The 24783-nt window shown below is 32.8% G+C and overlaps 1 protein-coding gene across 6 annotated transcripts in view; it reads left to right on the top strand.

The window, feature by feature from the left end:
* Nucleotides 1-3199: 3199 nt before the first annotated feature.
* LOC126773199 (myogenesis-regulating glycosidase) overlaps nucleotides 3200-24783 on the top strand; it is a 44773-nt gene continuing 23189 nt past the window's right edge. Inside the window, exons 1-2 of one of the 6 annotated variants that reach the window (XM_050493927.1) lie at nucleotides 3200-3328; nucleotides 17125-17691. In XM_050493927.1, coding sequence (XP_050349884.1) covers nucleotides 17155-17691 — 537 coding nt within the window. In that variant the 5' untranslated portion in view covers nucleotides 3200-3328; nucleotides 17125-17154. Of the gene's footprint in view, nucleotides 3329-14189; nucleotides 14369-15443; nucleotides 15565-17124; nucleotides 17692-17736; nucleotides 18857-20152; nucleotides 20676-23881; nucleotides 23956-24783 lie in introns of those variants that run through there. The other 5 variants (XM_050493928.1, XM_050493929.1, XM_050493932.1 and 2 more) reach the window with 5 other exon arrangements.

The raw sequence follows: 24783 nt of genomic DNA, 5'->3' as shown, positions 1-24783 counted from the left end.
TTTTTTGTCGTTTTTGTATGTGAGTGTATGTTGACGTGTGACGTGCGACGCACACACGCGTTTGAGTTTAAGCGGTTTGTGTATTATATTTCTCGTTAAAAGGTTCGTTACCGATTTTCATTACCTAAAATAAAAATATCTCGTAGTTTATAAGTTTGTTTACATATTCGAACAGCTTTTTTAGAATAGGAACCATAACATTTTCAATGAATTATAATAATTTTAATGTGCAATCGCCCTAATGTAACGCTATCTGGAAACGGAATCTCATGCGCCTATTAAAGCTTCCTCCGCAGACAGCCGCCATTACTGAATTAACCGCTTTACTGGCTTACTAGACTTAAGGCCTTATTCATAAAGATTTACCTATTTCAATTAAAATATTCTGTCCTACTTATAACAATTTCAGATACCTATAACATACGACCACGCTAACAGTATATTACTTCTAGTTACTTTATTTAAGAAGAATCTAAGTAGATGGATATTTAAGGCCAGCAACTCACCTGCAAGCTCTTCGGTGTTGCAGATGTCCATGGGCGGTGGTAGTAATATTCCATCAGGAGGGTCTCATCCCATCCTATTACATGAATAATATATTGTTACATATATTAAGATAATCCCATAGATAAGGGCTAGGTTCTTGGTGCAAACCTAGGTATCAGTTTCAGGGAGTGCCAATATTATGTGTTTTAAAAAAAACTTCCTTCACAAGCCGAATTGCCTCCAGCATAAGTGGTCCTATAGATCATTTATATGATTTTGAAATGCATCCCAGTTAAAATTAAAATGCATCAGTTGAGTTTTGAACACATCACGGAGGAGATATGGCATTAAATCCAAGGCAGAAGCACATGGCAACTTGACGTGCTTGCTGAGGGATGAGAACGTAAGCTGTTAACTTCGTACTTCCAGGATGCTTTTCGGAATTTCTAGGCAGGAAAACCCAAAATTTTACACTAAGTTATGTATGAAATTACCAACATGGAAAATTATCGACAGTAAGCATTACGCACCGATTTTAAATGTAACTAGTTGGCGCCCGTGACTTCGTCTCGTTCGTTCGTTCTTCGTATGTTTGACAAACCCAAAAATTTGACTACTGCCTTATTATATGTATTGAAGACGAATTTAAAATTATCCTTAAGTGACGATTACTTTTTTCACTGTCATTTCATTTCTGTAGTTTCGTTTCGTATAGTTTAAATTCATTTTCATGTTCTGTTTTTAATCGCCCAAACGTTTTGTGATAAATTTATTCATAGTTTCTATTGCTCTATTATAAGTATAGACTAGTTAATCGACCCGGCTTCGCACGGGTAGATAAGAAGAAAAATTTATTTTGTATGGTGTTTGCATAAAATCCGTTCTTAGTGAGCGTCTACGTCAGGGAAGGAGTAGCTGTGACAAATTTCAAGTCAATCGGGCGGATAGTTTAGGTCTCATGATAAGCGGAATTTAGCTTATATATATATGTAGATGTTATCCGAAAATAAAAACAATACAAAAGTTCATAGTTAGAGCGTACTTAAATAATGTATATTTTAATTTATATTTGAAATGATCAGAACAATATCGTTGCCGACGTTCATTGAGGTGGACTTCTTCAGTATAAAGATATTAAGCAAATATATGGCAACCGACCTCGAGCATGTTTGTCGAAATTCACGCGCTCTCGAAGATAAGAAAATTTAGGATGAATATTTGGGTGTTCACCTGATTTTGTAGAACGTTATCTATTTTAAGGATTATTTTGCATGCTTGTGTATTTTAACCGACTTCGAAAAATAATGTATATTGTATTCTTCTGTATTGTATTTGAGTATTTTTTAACATTTAAAATAAATACGAAAGTTAACTGTTCTCGTACATACATACAATATTAAAATATCATTTTATAGGTATTACGAGTATTTATATAATCATAATTATTAATTTAAAAAAAATTAAGTATAAACTCCATGCTCTAGATTTGATGTAATATAATATTGTTATAAAATGTACAATTTTATTTGTTTGTAAGCTTATGACCTTTAATTTATACTAATCTTAATGGCTCAGTGGTTCGAAGACGTGAATCTTAACCGAAGTCGGGTCAAACCCGGGGAAGCACCGCTGAATTTTCATGTGAAATATGTGAAAACCTCGTAAGGAAATGCATGTGTCGGATGAAAATCTGCCACATGTGTATCCACCAATCCGCATTGAAACAGCGTGGTGGAATGAGCGCTCAATTTAAACACGCTCTTAATTACAAATGTATTTAATAGGATAAAGGATATTGTTATTAAATTAGTTCTTGAATTAAAACTAAAAAACAATTATGAGGATAAATGCACGAGGAAAAAATAAACTGAGGTGAAGCCGAAGCAATCCTTATAATTAATGTCATAGAAATTTCTGTTTATTGAGTCATATCAGCTGGAAGACGTCCACTGCTAGGCAAAGGAATCCTTGGAGTCTCCCAAGGATTTCCATGTTTGGCCGGTCTTGCGCTGCTCGCATCCAAAATATTGCATTTGCTTTTTCATTCAAGAATTTTTTAAATAGATGGAATGCCTGTTTTTAAGGAATTACTGATATTCCTATTTACCACTCCTTACTCTAGGATTGGGGTGACACATCACCCTAGGGCTCAAGATCAAACCTGCGAATTTTACATCGCTAGGCGGCCAGTAATCCATTGCTCTATTAACGTGGTAACCGAATGGTATTCTAGTACGTTTATCTGTTTCCCTGCTTTTAGGCTACTTATCACATTTTGAAAATTAGTATTCGCGTAATATAAGGCTATGTAATATAATTATAACTAACATTATAAATAACAAATAAAATTATTTGACAAAATGTATGTATACACACAAGCTATACGCTTAATTGGAGGGTATGTTGAAATATTTAGTAATATTTGTACTTAAATACGGCCATTGCTAATATTCTTTTAAAATAAAATAAATAATACGTAGACTGCGAAAGCCGTAACCCTTCTCTCTGATTAACCGTAGTCGGGTAAAACCAACGGTTCTTAAGTGTTTTTTTTTAATTAATTGAACATTAAAAAAATCGAATACAGAAATATTTCCAGCTATGTATATGTTAAGTTATTAGCGACGCATATTTGATTAACATATTAGCTAACGTGATGTAAGTGGTATAAATTCTTGAAGTTCACAGTTGAGATGGTGCTCAGTGAAAATTATAGATACCACGCAGTCCGACGCGCGCTACCAACTCTTGCGCATCTTTGGATTTTTATTCGAGTGTAGTGTTTTTTTTAATTAAGACTTTTTTTAGCTGTCGCTTTTGGTGACGTTTTGGTGAATTTGTGGTTAGTATTGTTGTATTATTAATCTGTGTGTTTACGTGTTTAATAATTATAACAATTGTTGTGTTTTTCACGTTTTTTTTATGTCAAATAAAATAGAAATTAAAACATTGATACATTTAAATGATATCTATAAAGCGCCTTAATATTTATATAATTTCAATCATTACATATAAAAAAAGAGTTGGAGTTTTGGGAAAATGTCGAAGCTAATAAACGGAACAATTATAAGTTTCAATTGCAAATTATATATTTGTGCCGTTTGCAGTTGAAAAACTTAGAAACTCGTTGTAATAAGGCAAAAGTATTTACTAAAGATATAATCCTAACATGAAAAAATTTAGAAAATCACAAATGAACGCGGAAATGCGGTTAACATTAACAGCTACTAAATAAAGTCATCGATATAAATGATTATTATTTAAATATTAATTACAATTTAACATGAATTCATGTTATAACTTTTTGAATATTTTATTTCAAAATTCTTAAGGATAACAATAATTGTTTTTACTGTTTTATAAACAAAACAATAATACATCATTAATTTTACTACATGATAAATACATGATAATTAATTACTAATAAGTTATAAACAAATTACTTAAACACATTTTTAGAAGATCAGATAACAACTTAGATTAGAATTGTACTTTGTGCCTGTAATTACACTGGCTCAGTCAGACTTCCGACCGGGTACAACCATACTAAATGATGACTAACCAGACGGGCTTGCCCAAAGTCCTACCACGAAGTAAAGTCAAGTCATAATCAAGGATTAACTTAAAATTCGGCAAACCATGACTGACTTACATGTGCCTAATTTGCGTTTATAATAAATTTCGTTCTCAACTGTTAAAGAAAACATCATGAGGATACCTGTATCTATTGGGTGAAGATCTTGCCTATACTGGGAGCCAATTCTTCTAACAAATTGTAACTTTATCGCAATCGAATCGAAGCATGATTAAGTCCGTTTATCAGTTTTCCTATTCTTTTATTTAGTAGTAAAAGCAACAGCCTATAAATTTACCACTGCTGGGCTAAGGCCTCTTCTCGTTTTTTGAGGAGAAGGTTTGGAGCTTATTCCACCACGCTGCTCCAATGCGAGTCGGTGGAATACACATGTGGCAGAATTTTAAGTGAAATTAGACAAATGCAAGTTTCCTCACGATCTTTTTCTATCACCGTCAAGCACGAGATGAATTATAAACACAAATTAAGCACATGAAAATTCATTGGTGCTTGCCCGAGTTTGAACCTACGATCATCGGTTAAGAATCATGCCTTCTTACCACTAGGCCATCTCGGCTCTTTCTTTATTTAATTATCAACTAATGCCATTAATATTAACATCATATCGGTCCGGTTCCGATTCGAATGAATATAGAATAGTTCAAATTGGATTGGAATTGAATCGGGAACGTATCGTAATCGTCATAGGTTAGTAGATTTGTCTCCTGGTTCACGCAGTCCGACTCGCACTTGACCGGCTCTTTAAATATAAGTAATGCGATGACAGTAATATAAGTAAGTGATAACTTAATCATCAATCGACTTAAATGACCTTATTATGTATACAGGTTAAATAGTTTGTTTATATATTATTAAAGTATATAATTATTAATTATATTTATAATATAAATACGCGTGAGTTCTAAAGTAACCCGTTCGGGTGTATGTGTGTTACTGTATTATATATAGATAATTTTAAAGCGGATGTAATTTGAAAAGATAAAAATATTGTTTTCTAATTCTTATGTATTGGTTTATAAATGACGGCAAGTAAATAAAATTGAAATTAATTTTACAAGAGCATGAAATGAACACGCTTGACATGACAATATTCTAAATTTGAAATGGGTGAAAGTGAACGCAACTTTTATAATAATTCCTTATACTAAACCCTTATATAGAAGTTATATGTAATGTATAAAGTTATATGTAATGTATACAGTTATATATACAGAAGTTATATGTAAATAGGTTTTGTAGACTTTTCAATTAGTCGTTACAAAAAACACGTCTCCTCATTTGTTAGTACAGATTAAAGGATTTTTAACAATAATTATTGTATTATTTACAAGATGTGATGTAGTATAAAGCTGTAACGGATTAATAAGTGTAATTTTCCAAAATTTATATTTGAAAAGTCGATAGTCGAACAGTTGCAAAAAAAAATAAATAATAGATTGATATTCATATTCAAACATTAAATCCATGTGTTTATACAATGTTATGAATATTAAAGTAAAGTTACTGCTCTTTTTTGAGGTAAATGTGTAGAGTATACCGCCACGCTCCAATATAGTTTTTTTTTTCTCGCTGGAAAAACACATTTATGTGTTTCCCCCACATGAGGTGGGGGGTATGTGGGACTTGCCGGCGCTGAAGGCGCCGGAATACCCACTAAAAATCCAGCGGTACCCATTCCGTCTTGTCGGGGGACGTCAAGGGATCGCTTGCGCATACTACCGTGCCATCCCGACGGTTGGCCCACTTCAGCGGGCCTCCAAATCCTGGGGGGTACTCGGGGTACAGAGACCCCCTGACCCCGGCGACACTCACGGCGGGAAGAGAAGATGCGCATAGCGCCGACGTCTTCTCCCCGGTCTGGGTTAGTGGAAACAAAGACATTGATACATCACATGATAACCTCATTTGACACATGGAATGTACGATTTTTTCCTTCAACAAAAACGAGGTAAATTAAACACGTGAAAATTCAGCGGTGCTTACGGAACAAAGTGAACGGATAACGGATAGTAGGTTAAATTCATGAACACGAAAATCACACAGGTTTCGCTACGATGTTATCATTTACGAACGCAAGACGAATTATAAACACAAATTAAGAACATGAGAATTCATTAACGCCCGGATTTGAACTTTCGTTCTTCGGTTAACTAATATGCCATTTCAACTAAAACTTTGTAAATCACCTCAAAAACAATAACACTTAAATTGAGCACACTATTTATTATCGCCATGTTGAAATGAATTCATGAAGATGTACATGCGCGTGAATACCAGTTTATTGTACGACACGAGGTATCTATTTACATGTGAATACCGCGGTTTAGAGATCGTGATTTGGTTATGATTATATTAATGTAATAACTTCTCATCCGGCTTCGCACTTAAACTTATACATAAGGCTCTACATTAAATGTTTACATTAAAGGACCAATATACAAAGGAAAATTCCTGTTTTTCTTAGTCTAAGATCTTTGCTGGTTGACACAGAACATCTCACCAAAGTTTCATTACAATCAGATGAATATTTAAAGAATGCATTGAGGACAAACATGTAACTTCGTTTTATATATTTGTGGTATTATTTGAGTTCAGATATAACTATATTTATCTGTGACTAGCTACCCGACCCGACTTCGCACGAGTGTACATAAAACCTTTATATCTTAATACATAATATTATAAATATTTTGGTTTATTCCAATCACGCCAGTATAACTCTCAGTTGGCATGACTTTTTTCGACATCTTAAACAATAATCGTCATAATTCTGCGTGATTTATACACAAAACCTTAATGAATAATACATTTAATCACTTCCTTCATTGGTGAAAACCGTACGAAAATCCGTTCTGCAGTTTTTGAGTTTATCGCGTTTAGGCAGACACAGACAAATACACACTTTTTATAATATGTAGTGATTTCGGTTATTCCCTTTGGCTAATGAAGTTAGTATGTTTGGATGTTTCGTAGGAAACATGAAAATTATATTAACCCTGTTTAGTCAGGTTGAAGTAAATTGTTTTTGTTCCTCGTATTAAAAGTATTAATATACTGGCTCTAGGAAAACCCAATAATGATGTGAAACATCTATTGGCTATGGGGTAAGATCGACTCGCATGCCGTGACGGCAAACAGCATGACTCTCTTCCCCCGCTTTATACTCTCACGCGGTAACGTTCTACGTTGCTTCATATGCTTAAAATTATAATAATCAGAAATATATTTATTTTATTATTCGAAGCTCGTATGTTTTTACTTATTTTAGTCCATATTTATTTATTTGTTTTCTTTAATTATAAATGATTTTCCTAACCATCAAGTGTCATGTTTTAAATCAACTGTCATGTTCTAAGTCCCGTGACGGCCTTTTTTCCATCTATCTTCTTAATTGTTTTTTCGCTGAAGATTAGAATCTTATCAATAACTATTGATTACAAAAACCTTATACAGTTCAATTTCGACGTAACATAACCATATGTCATATAATACTTTTATTTTATTTAATAAGATATAACTCCATAAGTACATAATATAAAAATACTAGTTTAGTAGTTAGCGTTCAAATGTACCCCCAACTACTGGAACACAATATGCATCAGAATATTGCCGATTACATTTTTTTTTTATATCATAGGTAGGTGGACGAGCACATGGGCCACCTGACGGTAATTGGTCACCAACGCCCATCGACAATGGCATTGTAAGAAATGTTAACCATCGCTAACATCGCCAATGCGCCACCAACCTTGCGAACTAAGATTTTATGTCCCTTGTGCCTGTGATTACACTGGCTCACTCCCCCTTTAAACCGGAACAAAACAACCAAGTACTGCTGTTTTGAAGATCTGATGAGTGGGTATTACTTACCAGACGAGCTTGCACAAGGCCCTACCAGTGCAAATACATTACATTAATTAAAATTAGTACATTAAAACTCATAAAAATAAATTATGTATCACATTACCAAGGATACGGTATTCAATAATAATGACATATTATTATAATTAACATATTCTCTCGGAATACATTAAAATTGTCAAAACCAATGTCTACTGTTGATATTGCGTTACAAAGTCCTGACAATCGATATGTATGGCTTAAGAATTTATTTCTCAAAAAAAGAATACAATTCACTTTAAATATTTGAGAAAACAAGATTAACATACTCAAATATTATATATACAACATATATAACAAATCATATGGGATGATTTTTCTTAATTTGTTTGAATATTAATTGTTTTAATATATATATATATATATATATATGTATTCCGAGGTTATATTAAATTTCTCAAGCAAATATTAAACATTATTTTGAAAATATAAGATACTAGTTTTCGACCGCGAATTGACCCGCGTTTGACCGGGAACGGGGGAGTCAGATATATGGTATCAAAACAAATAGCCAATCTTCTTACTTGTCTTTCCCATTTATGATATAGATGATGATATTAAGTTCAATATAAGTAATCCAGACCGTACGCGCACCCAGGAACTCCGGGACCTGCAGCCTCATAAGCTCTTAAATCACATAACCCTATAGAATACTAGCGAAATTTAAAATGAAAAATGCACTTATAAATTTAATAATGAAAAATAAATATTACACAGAGACCTAGCAGGTTTCACGTTTCTTATATATGTTAATTACGGATCCGTAATCTAATTATATATGACGTAATATATGACGTCAGTAACATAGCTTGAATGTATATTTTATTAGAAATAAAATTGTATTTTAATAATGATGTAACAGACAGAGACTAGAAAATATGGTAGGTGATGTGATCGCCTGATGGTAAGTGGTCACCTTCAGCATAAACGATAAGAATTATCCATCATCATTTCTTACAACCATGAGATATATTTTCCATTATGCCTATACCACCTCACCATTGAAATCAGGACACAGAAATACAAACGACTTCTGTTAAGAGATAGAATAACAATATCGTGCTCAACGGTGATGGAAAACCGTATCGGTAACAGCCTGTGAATGTCCTACTGCTGAGCTAAAGGCCTGCTCTCCATTTTTGAGGAAAAGGTTTGGAACTTATTCCACCACGCTGCCCCAGTGCGTGTTGGTGGAATACTCACGTGGTAGAATTTCAGTGAAATTAGACACATGCAGGTTTCTTCACGATTTTTAAACTTCTTAAACCTTTTTAAAAATGTATTAAATAATAAAAATAATTTTAAAATAAAGTTCTGCGCGAGTGTGACCATCCATACCATTATATATAATAGCTACAGTTAACTCGGCGGACGGTAATGGTGTCGTTACTTAAATCACAACATATTACTTCCATTAACTTTGAAATTGCAATAATGTTACATATGTTAACATTTGTAAGACAATAATACTAGAAAAATAATTTAAATGCATTTTTAACAAGAAAATTCGTTGACATATCATAATAGTGCCATATAGGTAGGATATGTAAGGCTGTCTGGGTAGGTACCACTCAGATAATCTACCGCTTAACAGCAATTTAGTATTGTTGTTCCGGTTTGAAGGGTGATTGACCCAGTGTAACTACAGGCACAAGAGACATCTTAGTTCCCAATATTTGTGGCGCATTGGCTATGTAAGGAATGATTGTTATTTCTAACATCGCCAATGTCTATGAGCGGTGATGACCACTAACCGTCATGTGGCCCATATGCCAGTCCAATCTATTGCATAAAAAATCAAACGAAATTAAAATTAACGGTGATCTATCGATGATGTTCAACCACGAGCACCTTAGACGTACGCCGGAGCGACAATAGCAAAAAATTTGCAATCACTCTCATCTACATTAGATAATCTCAATCGATGACGGCTCAGTCTCTCTCAAATAAATTTCAAACGCAAAAATATTCAATTAAATGAAAACAAAAACTACTTACATTAATTAATTCAATAATTAAAAATATTATTCTCAATGTCCCGTTTTGATAAGAATGACTGCACATAGTACTACTAACGAGGTGTAACATTACGAACAAAATTTAGTAGTAATTCATATTCAGTGAGCGAGGATTATGTTGCAATTAAATTAATTTATAAGCCAAGTGATTGTTTAAAATTGTTTTTCTAATGACAAATTATAATAAGAGTAATAAGCTTACGAGAATATGTGCAGTGGTGTCGAGAATATTTTAATGTATATGAAATGTAGGATAGCGTGATCACGTAATATACAGATATTTTATTATATTATATATTTCAAATAACGTACGTATTCAGTCAGCTAAGTTGCAAACACATGGTATCATATCACATCACGTGTATTGCTACTTAAATCTTCTTTAATAAAAAAATTGAATGCAGTGTTAACATTTGAATACACTTTTTCTCGTTTTATGGAGAAGAATTGACTATTACTTCACTTGTTGGTAATACTTTGTACAAGCCCTCAACCAAGCAAGTCTGTGTTATCTCCACCCACCACTCATCAGATATTCTACCGCTAAACAGAAATAAGTATTGTTCTGCTAACAAGCCCCTCTTTGGCAAGAGGGCCCGTCATCGATCCCCTATCGAGTCCCCTAGTCCTTCCAACTGATAACCGATACTCATTACCGAAAAAACAATTTAATTTCACGGTCATAGGGGGGGTGGGGTATTATCTTAATGTGCCCCGGGTCTCCAATAGGTTAAAAACGGCCCTGTTTGTTACGGCTTGAGCGACATAACATAGTTCCCAAGGTTGGTGGTGCATTGGCGATGTAAGTAAAGATTTATATTCGTTACAGTTGTTACAGCAATCATGCGATGGTGACCACTTACCATCAGGCGGCCCATGACACTGCTCTACTTACGGTTGGTCATCCATTTGGCAGATTGTTTTCAGAATAATTGACAAACGCATACATTTTGCGCGGCTTTCTTTCATCGTCAAGTATGAGATCAGTTATATACACAATTTAAGCACATAAACAACGTAATGCTTTCCAAGATATATAATAGATCTACATGGGGGGCAATTACGGTTCTGAGTCAGCGATATTTATACCAGAATTAAACGAAGCCATGTCAAAAGATATAATATCTTTGGAGTGAAAAGATAGTGTTATTTTGCAAATAAGAGAAATATGTTTTTAAATTAATTTTCTGGTTCAATTTTATTAAGACCAAAATAGAATAAACTTTCTCTAAAGAAATATCTCTCTCAAGGTTTTGTCTCTCAATGTAGAGTTTGTCGTATCCCTTTGTGGTCTTTTACAGTAGCTCAATTACAGTTATTTTGACCCCAAATTGCTGTTTTGTTTCGTATGTCTGTTTCTGTAAACGGTACGTGCTTGTATGATCAACGACTACTAAGATTACGTAAAATAAAAAAAATAAACTCGATTAGTCGGGTACAATAACGCGCAACAGTATCACGCAAAAGCTGAAAAAATATTTCCTGGCCAAACTATAGGTATATTAATTATTTAATTATTATTTTCAATGTATTTCATATTTGCTTTATTTTATTTCTTAATTATAATTAGGTATGTACATTTATCTTATTAATAGACTGACGTCAAACCTTTGTGGTTTTTTCAATGTACTTATAATACATTAGTTAAAAAAAAATTTGTATTTCAATAAATTGATTAAAAAAACCACAATAGTGTAGAGATAATATAATTATTTATTATTTTGTAAGCAATCAGTATTAACTAAAAAAAAAAACCGTTATTTTTAATAGTTCTTTTTAGGTCTGGATACCCGCATTGGAGCAGCGTGGTGGAATAAGCTCCAAACCTTCTCCTCAAAAGGGAGAGGAGGCCTTAGCCCAGCAGTGGGACATTTACAGGCTGTTACTACTAGGTCTGGATACTTTCTTTCCGATATGATGATACTTAATTTTTATTTGACTTTCATTAAGAGCAAAAGTATAATGCTTCTAAATCAAATAAAAGACAAGTCTGAAGACTGAAATCAAAGTCTGAAGTTCGCATGCACTCATTTCCCCTCTACCGATAACTTAAAAATACAAGTTTTTATTTGTTATCAATAACTCGACAATTTGATTATACCTTCGTTAAAATAAATTCGTTAAATTGAATGACTAAGAAACGCACGATTTTCAATCTAGCAATCGTTAGCAAGTCATTATCATAATTACCATAGGAAAAAAATGTTTCCCTTTTTCATATTTCATATTTTTTATATTTCAATGATATTAGTATTGTACAATTTTTTTTTATATAATACACACACACCCATACATGCTTACACATACAGAACAAATAAATACACACACGAACACATGCACGTGATTATCTATTTCCTACACAGTATTCAGTGTATTCTACCAACCCGCATTGGAGCAGCGTGGTGGAATAAGCTCCAAACCTTCTCCTCAAAAGGGAGAGGAGGCCTTAGCCCAGCAGTGGGACATTAACAGGCTGTTACTGTACTGTACTGTACACAGTATTTATTTAATCTTTATTTTTTGAACTTTTTTTTTGTATTTTATTTGTTAAACTGAAATTTATGAATAAATGTGTTCTCATTTTAGTGACCCTACATAGTAATTCATCATATTTATATCGCCGTTAAATCTTAATTAATATTATAAAGGGGACAGTGAGTTTGTTTATGATCATGAATTTTTGCATACACGCTGTCAGGAGTAACGAAGCGAGCGAAGTCGCGGGCAGAAATAACTTACTTACTATAAAATGTTTATAAAATGTCAACTTTTTTTGTTGATTTCCATTTAATGGTAAACGGTCACCTTTCAAACTTTGACTTAGTAATTAATTTGCAACGATGAATGAATGAACGATTGAATGAAATGCTTGAAATGTTACATAAAATAAATATGTGTATTATATGTAAATGTATGTATATTTGAGATTGTCATTTTAATTATAATAAAGTTTTAATTTAATCAAAGGTTTTTAGAATATAATAGAAGAAATAATTATTATATATCAATATGTATATATTTTAAGAAATTTAAATTTTATTACCAATAAAATTACACAATTACATATAAATTATAATAAGTTACAGAAGTATTTTTAATAATTAAATCATAATAAAAGAGACGCTCAGTAATAGATGATTAAACACGTGTATCGTAACTAAAGGTCACGGGTTCAAATCCGGTTAAGCATTGCTACAAGTGCTAAAATTGTTTATACAACTCATCTCATACTCGTCAAGTTGATACAAAGAATGTTATTAAAATTATCGTGAAATATTAATCAAAAATCTAAAATAAACGATAATGTAACATTCATAAATAAAATTATTATGTATATGTATTGAAGTAGAATAGAATTATAGTTTTTGTATAGCCGAGATGACCCAGTGGTAAGAACGCGTGAATCTTAACCGATGATCGTGGGTTCAAGCCCGGGTAAGCACCACTGAATTTTCATGTGCTTAATTTGTGATTATAATTCATCTCGTGCTTTACGGTGAAGGAAAATATCGTGAGGAAACCTGCATGTGTCTAATTTTATTGAAATTCTGGCACATGTGTATTCCACCAACCCGCATTGGAGCAGCGTGGTGGAATAAGCTCCAAACCTTCTCCTCAAAAAGAGGAGAGGAGGCCTTTAGCCCAGCAGTGGGATATTCACAGGCTGTTACGGTTTCGTATGAAGGTAGGCGATCTGGCAAATGGGCCTTATACACCAAGCTTGGGAACTAAGTTGTTATGTGTCCCTTGTGCCCATACAAAACAACACTAAATATTGCTGTTTGGCGGTAGAGTATGTGATCACTGAAGCTACCACAGACCTACCTAGACGTGTTCCTCAAAGCCCTAAAACAAGTAATATAATCAAAAAAGAAGACCCAGCATGATATACATATGCACGCATAATACAATAAAATTATTTAAAAAAAAGAAATACAAGAAATTAAAGTTTAGTATAGCAATGTACTTAAAACTCTTTAACGCTTCATTAAAATTCACAAAACGGGAACGAGAGCAACGCAAATAACGTATTGATAGCTTTTCCTTAACTTACTCATTAAATAATATATAATATTATACACAAATAACAATAATGATTATGTCATTCTTGGATTATTAATTTAAAAAAAATAAAGTTCGACTCGACCAAAAATATTAATTAAATTTTAATAGATACGCTGTTTCAAAACGGGATCATTTATAAAAATAAAAAAATGAAGAACGTGGAATGTTTGTCTGACGATAAGGGATATTGTTTCTGGTGCGTTTTTAACTTGGACTACATTATCTATGGAGTGTTAACAATCGCGTTAATAATATTGTTCGTGTATTTCATGGTGATTACTTAGGATGGTGCTTCAGAATTCAGGTAAACATTTTTTTTAAATTGAATCCAGTTTTGTTTATAACCTGTACCTATACTATGAAGCTGCAGAGTTTAAAGGAACGCGCTAATCGTCTATACTAATATTATAAGGAATTAATAATAGCCTCTCTGTATATGGTATTTACCATATTCCTTAATTACTTATTTTTTTAATTTTATCATTACATCTTATAATGTTAATGGTAATGTTTTGATTAACTATTATATATGAATGCAAAGATTTTAATTATAAAACATGACACTTGCTTGGAGAAGATTCACTAGATCCACTATGAACTTCATCCAATCAACATGTACAAAGTGTCATATTGTACTAACATCAAGATAAATATCGTCAAATACGTTTTTAGAATATAATTAACGTGTCGAGCTGAATTCCCAATTACATGTTTTATTGAACTTCTCACTTGGAAAGCCGCTACCAATAGAATATAGGAAAATATTGTTTGACCGCAAATCCTCAGGAAATAATAATAATATATCCTGCTATCGTCGTGATCGTTGTGCATGGATGTGTCCGCAAACATTTTCTATTCCCTCACTCTCATAATTCGATTGGACGGCACAACCAGATGGAAAAATTATAGACGCAGGAATCATCGACTTTGTTAATGAATCACTTGAGTGTTAACGCTGCCCAGTGACAAGCCTAGAGCTGCTGCTGAAAAGATTTGAACAGGATCTTAGATAAGGCTTATAAGCTACGTATTAAGTTACTAATAAAACAGGCATAATAATAGAAAAAAAAATGGTTTAAATTATCCCAACTCAAGGTTTCAGGATCAATTATAATCTAGTACTACGATACTAGCAAGGATTAAACATTAATTAATTGAAATGAATAGCATAAATACATATTTAACGCAATATTAATTATAACGATAAATGATAGTGTAATTTAATCAAATACTTAATCGACAGACTTTTGAAATTCTTATCACCATTATGTGTCTCCAAGGTCCTGAAAATTGAAAATATAGATATGTATATAAATGACGTATGCACATTGTGTATATAAAACGGTAAGTGTGAACAAGTTAATCGCGAGATAATCATAGCAAACATATCTGGAGTGTAGTGTGTGCATAGCATTAAGCGAGGCACCATGTAACGGAAATTTGTGGAAATAAATACCTTATCTGTTATAGAAATATCTGCGTTTAAAGTTAAGATTATCTGTATGTGTTTTATCTGTTGTTTTGTGAGTCTGTGGATTTTCAGTGTTACGCATACATATAAAAAAATAATTTTTCGTTAAATTTTTGTTCGTTTCGTTATATTGTTGATTGAATTTATTATGTAATATTAACTATTAAATTTGATAAAAATTATTTTAAAAATATTATACTTTTTTTTTTATTATATAAAAATAATTTTAATATATGTATTACTTTTTATTAATTAAATGGATTATTTCTGCAATCCGATCTGCTTTAGAAAAATCCTTATAGTAAACATTACGTTTTATGTCTTAACTTATAAAGTTGCTTAAGTGTTCAGTGTGTTGGACTGACACGAGTCGTCTAACTTAATTAACAAATCGCGGATTTGTCTGGACACTTAGCGACGGAATCACTTATGCTCAATCATGCGTGTACGTCTATATATAAGAATGTGTGTTGGTATATCTGTTTAGGTTTAATAGACTCTAACACTTTGCCTTATTAACATGAAGAAGGTTTTATATTAATACTATCTGTTTTGTTACTCGCAAATACATACATAGCATCAATTTTTTAAATACAAAAGTGAAGAAATACACAGTCAATAAAACAGGATTACGCTAAATTAAAAAACATTTATTTATTATAAACAAATAACAGGATAAATAACAAGACAATGCAAAATTTTAGCTCAATCGGCTTTGTGGAGCTGGCTTAAAATCCAATTGCACACATTGACGTAAATTTTTTTTTTTATAGTATAGGAAGGCGGACGAGCATATGGGCCACCTGATGATAAGTGGTCACCAAACGCCCTTAGACATTGGGATTGTGCTTTTTAATCGAATAGAAAGGTGGACTAGCATATAAGCCACCTGGTGGTGACCACTTACCACCATGTGGTACAACGCCCATAGACATTGGCATTGTAAGAAATGTTACCATCGCTGACATAACCAATGCGCCACCAACCTTGGGACCTAAGATTTTATATCCCTTTTGCCGGTAATTACACTGGCTCACTCACCCTTCAAACCGGAACACAACAATAACAAGTACTGCTGTTTTGCGGTAGAATATCTGATGAGTGGGTGGTATCTACCCAGACGAGCTTGCACAAAGCCCTACCATCAATACTTACAGATGAAAATAAATAAAAGCTTCCAATGAATGCGTTTGTTGGTGTACTCTATGTTTTCGTCTATCTTTAACTTAACAACAACTTAACTGACAGCTTTCAAATAGTATAATTTCTAATCGCAAGCGCAAGCAGTAATGTGTATATTTTTGTAAATAAGGAAGGAACATCACAACGTATACCGAACTTTAGCTAGCATGAAAATTGAGCACATTGGCGATGAATAAGCTGTTAAGTCATTAACAGGATATTCTTTATTAACGAAAGATAGAAGCTAATGTATTCTGCATACGATATATAGAGATATAAAACTATGTTGAAAACTTTGAATCGACTAGATTAGATCATTTTATCAAAAGGGCTAATAATTCTTACAAAGGTAAATAGCTAAGGTTGCATTAAATGTCCTCATTAAAATGTACATCTATTTTTTACAGGCCATTACTATGAAATAATCACGCGAGACTATGGAAAACCGATACGAAAACAACGCTCCTCACGAAGATGTCGCGAAAGGGCTTAACTCACCCGAAATACGATCGAATAAAAACATACCTTACGTTGACGAGTTCGTTGAACTAGAACACGTTAAAGCTGATGAACCAATGCGACCAAAACGTCTCAGAGATGTAGAAAGAGGTGTAGAGGCATTTGATGTAAAAGAAGATAGAAAAATTCATGCGTCAGATTTAGGCGCAGTTCATTCTCCAAATAGTGACACTATTGTTGTAGACACGCCCGAGGGAACACTTTACATAACACTTGATCCAGAATCTTCTAAATCATCAAAACCTACAAGTCCAAGTACCCAATCTACTGATATATCTGAGACAACGCCAACTACGCCCAAAGCATTTGGAGCACTGGAGTCAGATGATTTGATAACGGTGGAAAGAGAAGTGGAACAAAGAAGGACTAGTCTAAGAAGGAATTCAATATCAATGCCAACTCTGCCAAATATGGAACTATTGAAACAGGAGTACATGAGGAACACACAAGATCAGGTAAGTTTTTAATTCTGTATTATTTTTAGCACAATATTATATATATGTATAATTTCGTATGACAATATTTTTGTTAAGTCCAGAGGCTTATAATGGTGATTTGCTTAACAACAATTTATTACTTTGAAACTAAAAAAGATTATTAAGACAAGATAATTAAAGCCATAAATGCAATAAAGTGGTTAACCTACTTACTGTAACCTAATTAATTTTTATTGCATAGAAGTGTATTAATTGCAAATTAGTGTGTAGACAAAATTAAAGCTAATCCAAGATCTGTAAAGATAACCCTGTTAAGACATTAAATGTAGAAATTAGTCAAATAACGCTGTACGTTTTGTGACGATACATCATACAAACGATAAAATAAATATTTATTTGACAATCGTTTCATTATCTTACGTCAGTTTTTATCAACGCGAAATGATAGCGGCAAATTTGATAAATACAAGAAAGAAATTGACTTCAGTTTAAAGTTGTTGTTCCTGTGATACAATTGTTTAAGTTGCATTCAATAAATTGCGACGAGAAATTTGACGTTGGATATAATCGGTCTCACGCAGTCTCAATCTTCACTAAGAAGGTTCTATTACACGCTTATCGAGATTAGCATTGCTTCCTACTTTGACGTGATCGCCAAATTATATCCTTGGCTAGTGATAAGCTTTATCTTGTGACTTATATATTAAATATTTACGTGAAAAAAAACATTTACACGATAAAGTGAAGTCGAAGTGAATGATATAAAAGAAAGTTAACAATGAGAACAAGGAAGAAGCCAGACTTGCGTCTGAACATACCATCGTATCCACATGACTACGTAGAAATGCCATCAGACACCAGACGACTAATTCACGAAGCGAACAGAACACCAAACGATATACAATACATTGATGCTGACGAACCAAATAATTCTGAAATTAATTTCCGAGTTGGTAGTCTTCAATTTGAAAACAAGTTAGAATTTCGCTCATCAACACCAGAAATCAAAATTTTTGGACCAGATTATGATGCGAATTATGGGAGCAAGGTTGAACATGCACCATCGCCGTCAGTGGACGGGGCCAGTCCTGTAGTCTATAGAGACTTCAAACGGTCATCCCTCTCCGTTCCAGATAGATTAAGGCACTACGAAAGACAGGAGTCAAAAAATCATTCAAATAATGTGAGTAATATAATATAGAACATGACAAACTTAACGATACACTAGCAATCATTATATTTCACACAAGTATCGATCGATAATATGAAATAAACAGATAAGAATATAAATAAATAGATGATATCTTGTGACTTTATTGATTCCTTTTAGTATGTAGTCTTAACATAATATATTATATATAATTTACTGGTGGTAGGGCTTTGTGCAAGCTCGCCTGGATCAGATATTCAGTACCCACTCATCAGATATTCTACCGCAAAACAGCAATACTTGATATTGTTGTGTTCCGGTTTGAAGGGTGAGTGAGCCAGTGTAATTACAGGCACAAGGGACATAAAATCTTAGTTCCCAAGGTTGGTGGCGCATTGGCTATAAGCGATGGTTGACATTTCTTACAATGCCAATGTCTAAGGGCGTTTGGTGACCACTTACCATCAGGTGGCCCATATGCTCGTCCGCCTTCCTATTCTATATAAAAAAATATATATTCATCTAGTATCTAGTTTTAACATAATATACCTCAAATACCTTATCTTAGAGTAAAACTAGTTAATTATCGTAGCAAAATTTTTAATGATAAGTAATCTACTTCAAACAGATTTATGGAAAACAATTATAGAGTTTAAGAAAAACACAAATTATATCTTTTATGAATATTATTAAGTCTAGTTACTGTTTTAATTAATTTTGCGCCTTGTCTTGTTTATGTATTAGTTTTAGTAACTAATTTAGTTTGCAAAGCTTATAAAATAATATTTAGAAATGGATATATCACTTTTTCTCTTCAATAATATATTCATAAGCGACTGAGAAACGTCTGCGACTCGTTTTGAGACACATCTTAACAAAATTGCCCGACATCCTGTCGAGGGATGTGCATTTTTATAACGATATATTTTTATAAGCGATCTCTTACTTTTTTCTCAATGAAAACTAACTTAACTCACAAGGCGAAATAGTTTAACATCAATTTTTAAATATATTATACTAATGTAATAAAATAAATACATATTTAGATATAAATAAACAAAAAAAGTCGACTTTACTTACTTCATAATTGATTCTGAATTTGAGTTGAATTCTGAAGTAACATTTTTATATATATATTAATTTCGAGAAGGAAATCTTTATTCTCCAAATTAATAAATGAAATATTCAATCAGCGATAAAATTTCATACTTCTTACAATAATATATATTCTTTTGCATGAAGATTTATTATCTTATCACACTCTCTATTATCAAGAAATATTTGACCTCAATTACTGTCTTGTCCATATATTCGCAGATTAATAATTTTACGATTACTGTACCAATAAATGGTCCCATCACTAAAACTTAAAGGTCGCTCCTAAACGTCCCTGTTGTCTATTTGCCTACATCCAGCGCCCGTGATCTTACAAATCATATGTTATCTTAAATCCGTTTGGGAATTTGATCGAAGAAATCGAATAACTCAAATCAATCAATCAAACATCGTTAATAAAAATAAAGCCATTGCCGGGAAATCATTAATTATCTTTTCCAAATACAAACTACTAATCCCAATTTGCTAATTAGACATTTCCTATTTGTCAATAAATTAAGGAAAAATAATGAAAACTGCATATTCAACCTCTCAAATGGACAATGAATCCCGGTTTAACGCATTCGCTCAAACTTTCAAATATCGATCGCCATTGTGGATTGAATCTGATTCGGACATCAGTAAGAGTGACAGTGGGGGAGGAAGTGGGATTGGTGGTGGTTTGGGCAACAGTGACGAAAGCTTGGAGTGCAGTTCTAATAGTTCCGACAGTATCAACAATTTCTTGGATAAAAAGGTATATTGAGCTTAATCATATTTTTTTTTAAATTTTATTTTAGGTTAATAAATTATTATTATAGCTGTCTAGTATAAAGGTCAATATGAAAGTGTGATATAATTAGACTATTCTATTCGGCCGCTAGCAAAAAAGTCTTTTGCATATGAAAATGTTCATTAAACCTAGTGGTATAGGATCCTGTGCCACTTTACACTTTACTTTACTTTTACACACTTAAAATGAAAATATAGGACTAATTTATTTTACTTAACAAACGTATTCAGTAAATAAAAATATCAACCTAAGGCGCCACGTGTGACTTATGAGTTCTGTAAGCGCTTTCGTTTGGCGTGCACACATTCAAGCCTGAAGTGATCATTTTTTAATTTATCATGTACATAGCAATTATATTATATATAATATACGTTTGTAAGGTAGCTGCAAATGCAAGCAAACTTACAATTAGCAGACCATAGATGGTAAGTCCTTCGCCCATAGACAATACGAAAGAACGGTAAGAAATATCAACCACCTCCTCTCTGCTCGTACTCCATCAATGCGTCGCATACCACGAGCTATAAGTTGCAATATTCCTTGTGATTCTTATGAATTAAACTGATTAACTCACTATTCAAACTGGAATAAAGCAATACTAAGTAATGTTTACTGTACAGTGACAGATGAATGGGTGTTACCCACAATCAGGTTAAAAATCTTATACAGTATATTTTTTTTATTGCATTGGTAATATAAATAAGTAAAGTAAATGTCCTACTCTTGGTCTCCTTTTCTTCTAAGGAGAAGGCTTGGCATGTTTTTACAATGATGAGGTTTTTTTCTTGGCTGTGCTGGAAGAATTATCTTCGAGGGATAAGCCAGCCTTGTATAATTAGTTCTCTTCAGTAATTTTTTGTATGATTTATTTTTGGTACGCAAAAACTATTAAATAATTCATTTTAAGTATGTCATTTGTGAAGTATATGTAATGTGTAAATATGTAATTGTAATAATGCTTAGGTATATACATATATAACAGAAGATAATATATCATAGTTGCACAGGAAGCGGTAAAACAAAAGGTACAACATTTACAAACAATAACAACACACGAGATAACGAACAAACGGACGTGTTAATTATGTAGTGATTATATATCATTACGTACTAGTAACTTGCCACGGCTTTGCACGCGTAAATTAAGGTTACATATGATTATATTCTTAGTATATTCATCAGATTTCAAATGACTAATAATGAACTTAGGCCGAGCCATAGCTCCTAATCGATGCCGGAAAAACGCGTTACGCGTTTCCCCAAGGAACAGTAGGAGGGGCCTAAGTGATGCCACTCCAACTCCAACTCATCCTGTGCTCTCTTAAGCTGCCAGTTTACAGCCCCTTTTTTAATGCTAGAAAAATGCTTTACGCATTTCCCCCACGGGAACAGTAGGGGGTGTGTGGGGCTCAACTAAATCCAAGGCGCCGAGTGCGCCCCGAACTTCGGAATACCCACTAAAAAAGCAGCGGTACCCTTTCCGTCTTAACGAGGAGCGAAACGGGATTCTTGCATTGCATGCTACCGTGATCAGTTAACAGTCCCAGGGCAACCTCTTTTCCATTCGAAAAATTTTCTTCCCAGTTGGTTTTTCCTTCGATCGATGAGATCTGCCCATTGCAATTTCAGCTTGCTAACTTTGCTACGTCGGCTACCTTAAGAGGATGTTTGAACGCTCTAGCCTCACTTTATTGAGGAAAGGGAAAGCTATATAACTAATCTAAACAACTAAAACTAGACAAACTAAACAAGAAGTGGAGCAGAAATTATAACAGTTAACTAATATGACTAACTGGAATAATAATAGTCTACTACTAATGTATATGAAACAGCCATATAAACTGAATTTTCAAGGCAGATAAAATCGGATACAATTAATTGTATAAATCGACGCAACTGTAATGTTTTATTTTTAAATATTATATCAATAAAGTTAACGATTTGTCACTTTAAGACTTAGAAAATATTTTTTGAATTTTGCACACGTTTTACGAACCGTTGACAAAACAATAACTTTTTTTATGAGTTACCTCATTAATATCTTTGTACCGAGCAAAGCCGGATGTCGATAGTAGATTCCTCTACTGGCATGGTTTGGAACTTTTATATTAAGGTCAGAATCGTTTGCTGGCTCGATTACAAGTCGTTTCAGTTGTAGTGGGATAGATGGAGCTAGTGAGTTAAAAAGCGTAACTCATCACTCATACAGTTAATACGAACAGTATATTTTTTTTATTTTCATTTTTATGTTACTATACTACTATCTATAGGTCTACTATAATCTAACTTTATACAATTAATTTAGATTCTTTGAAATAGTACATGTATTACAGTATTTCCAAAACTGACGGCTTCGTTGGTCTAGTATCTAAATAAGGTCGCAGATTCCGGGATCCTTTGTTCAAAATCCAGGTCAAATAAAAGTCAGCTGAAATCGATCAGGATGACATTATTCATTTCCAAAAAATATTTACTCGTTTATAATTTGGTATTCATTTAAAAAAAATACATATGCATATATAAAGTTTTGGTTATATAAAATATGAAGTTACTGATCTAAGTAACTACGAATTTCTAACTAGTTTTTCTCTGTACAATATACTTTCTAAGACCTCCGGTAGTTTTTAATTCAATGAATTCTTGTAACATACATCAAAGTGCTCTTAAGAGCAAACAACAATAATTTTGAATTTCACACGTCACCTTATATAAGAATAGTAAATAAATAAAAAATAAATTTAGTTTCTTTTCAATTCAATTCAATTTATTTGGTTTAAACATAATAAACATGTTTAACAGTCACTATATTTATGACATGCAAATATTTTAACTTAAGTTAAATATTACATTACATTACATTTCATTTCATTATAAGGTTACAAGTCACAATATACATTTTGCCATTAAATTATATATAATTCTTCATTTAAATAATACTTATAACATTGATAAATAAATGTTAAATATTTATTGCAGGAATTCTTTTACAGTGTAAAAGTATTTGTCAATCAACCAGTCATGTATTTTTTTTTTTAATTTTAAATAAGGCAGATCGTTAATATCGGAAGGCAACCTATTATAAATAGGATTTAATATATCCAGGTCAAAGGAACGTACATCTAGACACATGACAGACGTAATTAATTAACAGATCTAATTGTTCTATTAAGACGCAGCAGCCCAACATTAGTGCAACATGCGCGGCGTGAAACGACGTGATTTTGATTGCATTCCTCTCACTAAGGTTTGAGAAACATTTTATTTGTAGCAATACACTAAATGCACAAAACCATCCAATTTTGTCGAAAAAAAAAGTTCTTGATCACATTGCAGGAATTCTGTAAGCTCACTTTGGTACCATTGTAGTAATTGTTGTAAAAAAGCGCTTAGCTAAAGAAAGCTGAAATAGATAAATGAGTGAAACATATAAAAACTTAACCGATTGCACGTTAAATTGGCGACAAGCATCACTGAATTTTCATAAACTTAATTTTTGGCAGTGAGGAAACTTGCTTGTCTTTCATGTAACATGACTATAAATATGTGAGGTTAAAGTTATAAGCGTATACGGAATTATTTTGAAAGTATTTCTATTTGCATATTTGACATGGGACATACCACCATCGTAATATATATTCCAAAAAGTATTCTATGAACTAACTTCGACGTCTTCAAGGCTTCGAAAAGAACATAAAGCCATTTAACCTGCTAAGCTCTCGCAGTCATGTTGAATTGGAGAGTATTAAATTATGGAAGTGAAGGAATAGTGAGTGCACCTGTAATGCACATACCTGTTCACTTTAATATTCCCTACGCAGTTGGTTTCGTTCATATTAGCCGCAGTAGTCAAAGGGTCTCTTATTTAATTATGTTGTTTTTAATAACGAAAGCAACTGTAACATACCTCTAAGCAGTAAACAAGTAGCACAAAGACATGATTAATATTGGTGTTACTATTCAAAAGTACTTGTAAAAGTCTAATTGAATAATGATATTTTAATTTGAGTAAGTTAAATGATTAACGTTGATCAAGAAATATAACAGACTACGCAAAGTGTACAACTTCTTAATA

This window comes from Nymphalis io, chromosome 14 (assembly GCF_905147045.1).
Source record: "Nymphalis io chromosome 14, ilAglIoxx1.1, whole genome shotgun sequence".
Lineage (NCBI taxonomy): Eukaryota > Metazoa > Arthropoda > Insecta > Lepidoptera > Nymphalidae > Nymphalis > Nymphalis io.
The sequence above is the reverse complement of the archived record's forward strand: the minus strand, read 5'-3'. Positions and strand labels throughout refer to the sequence as shown.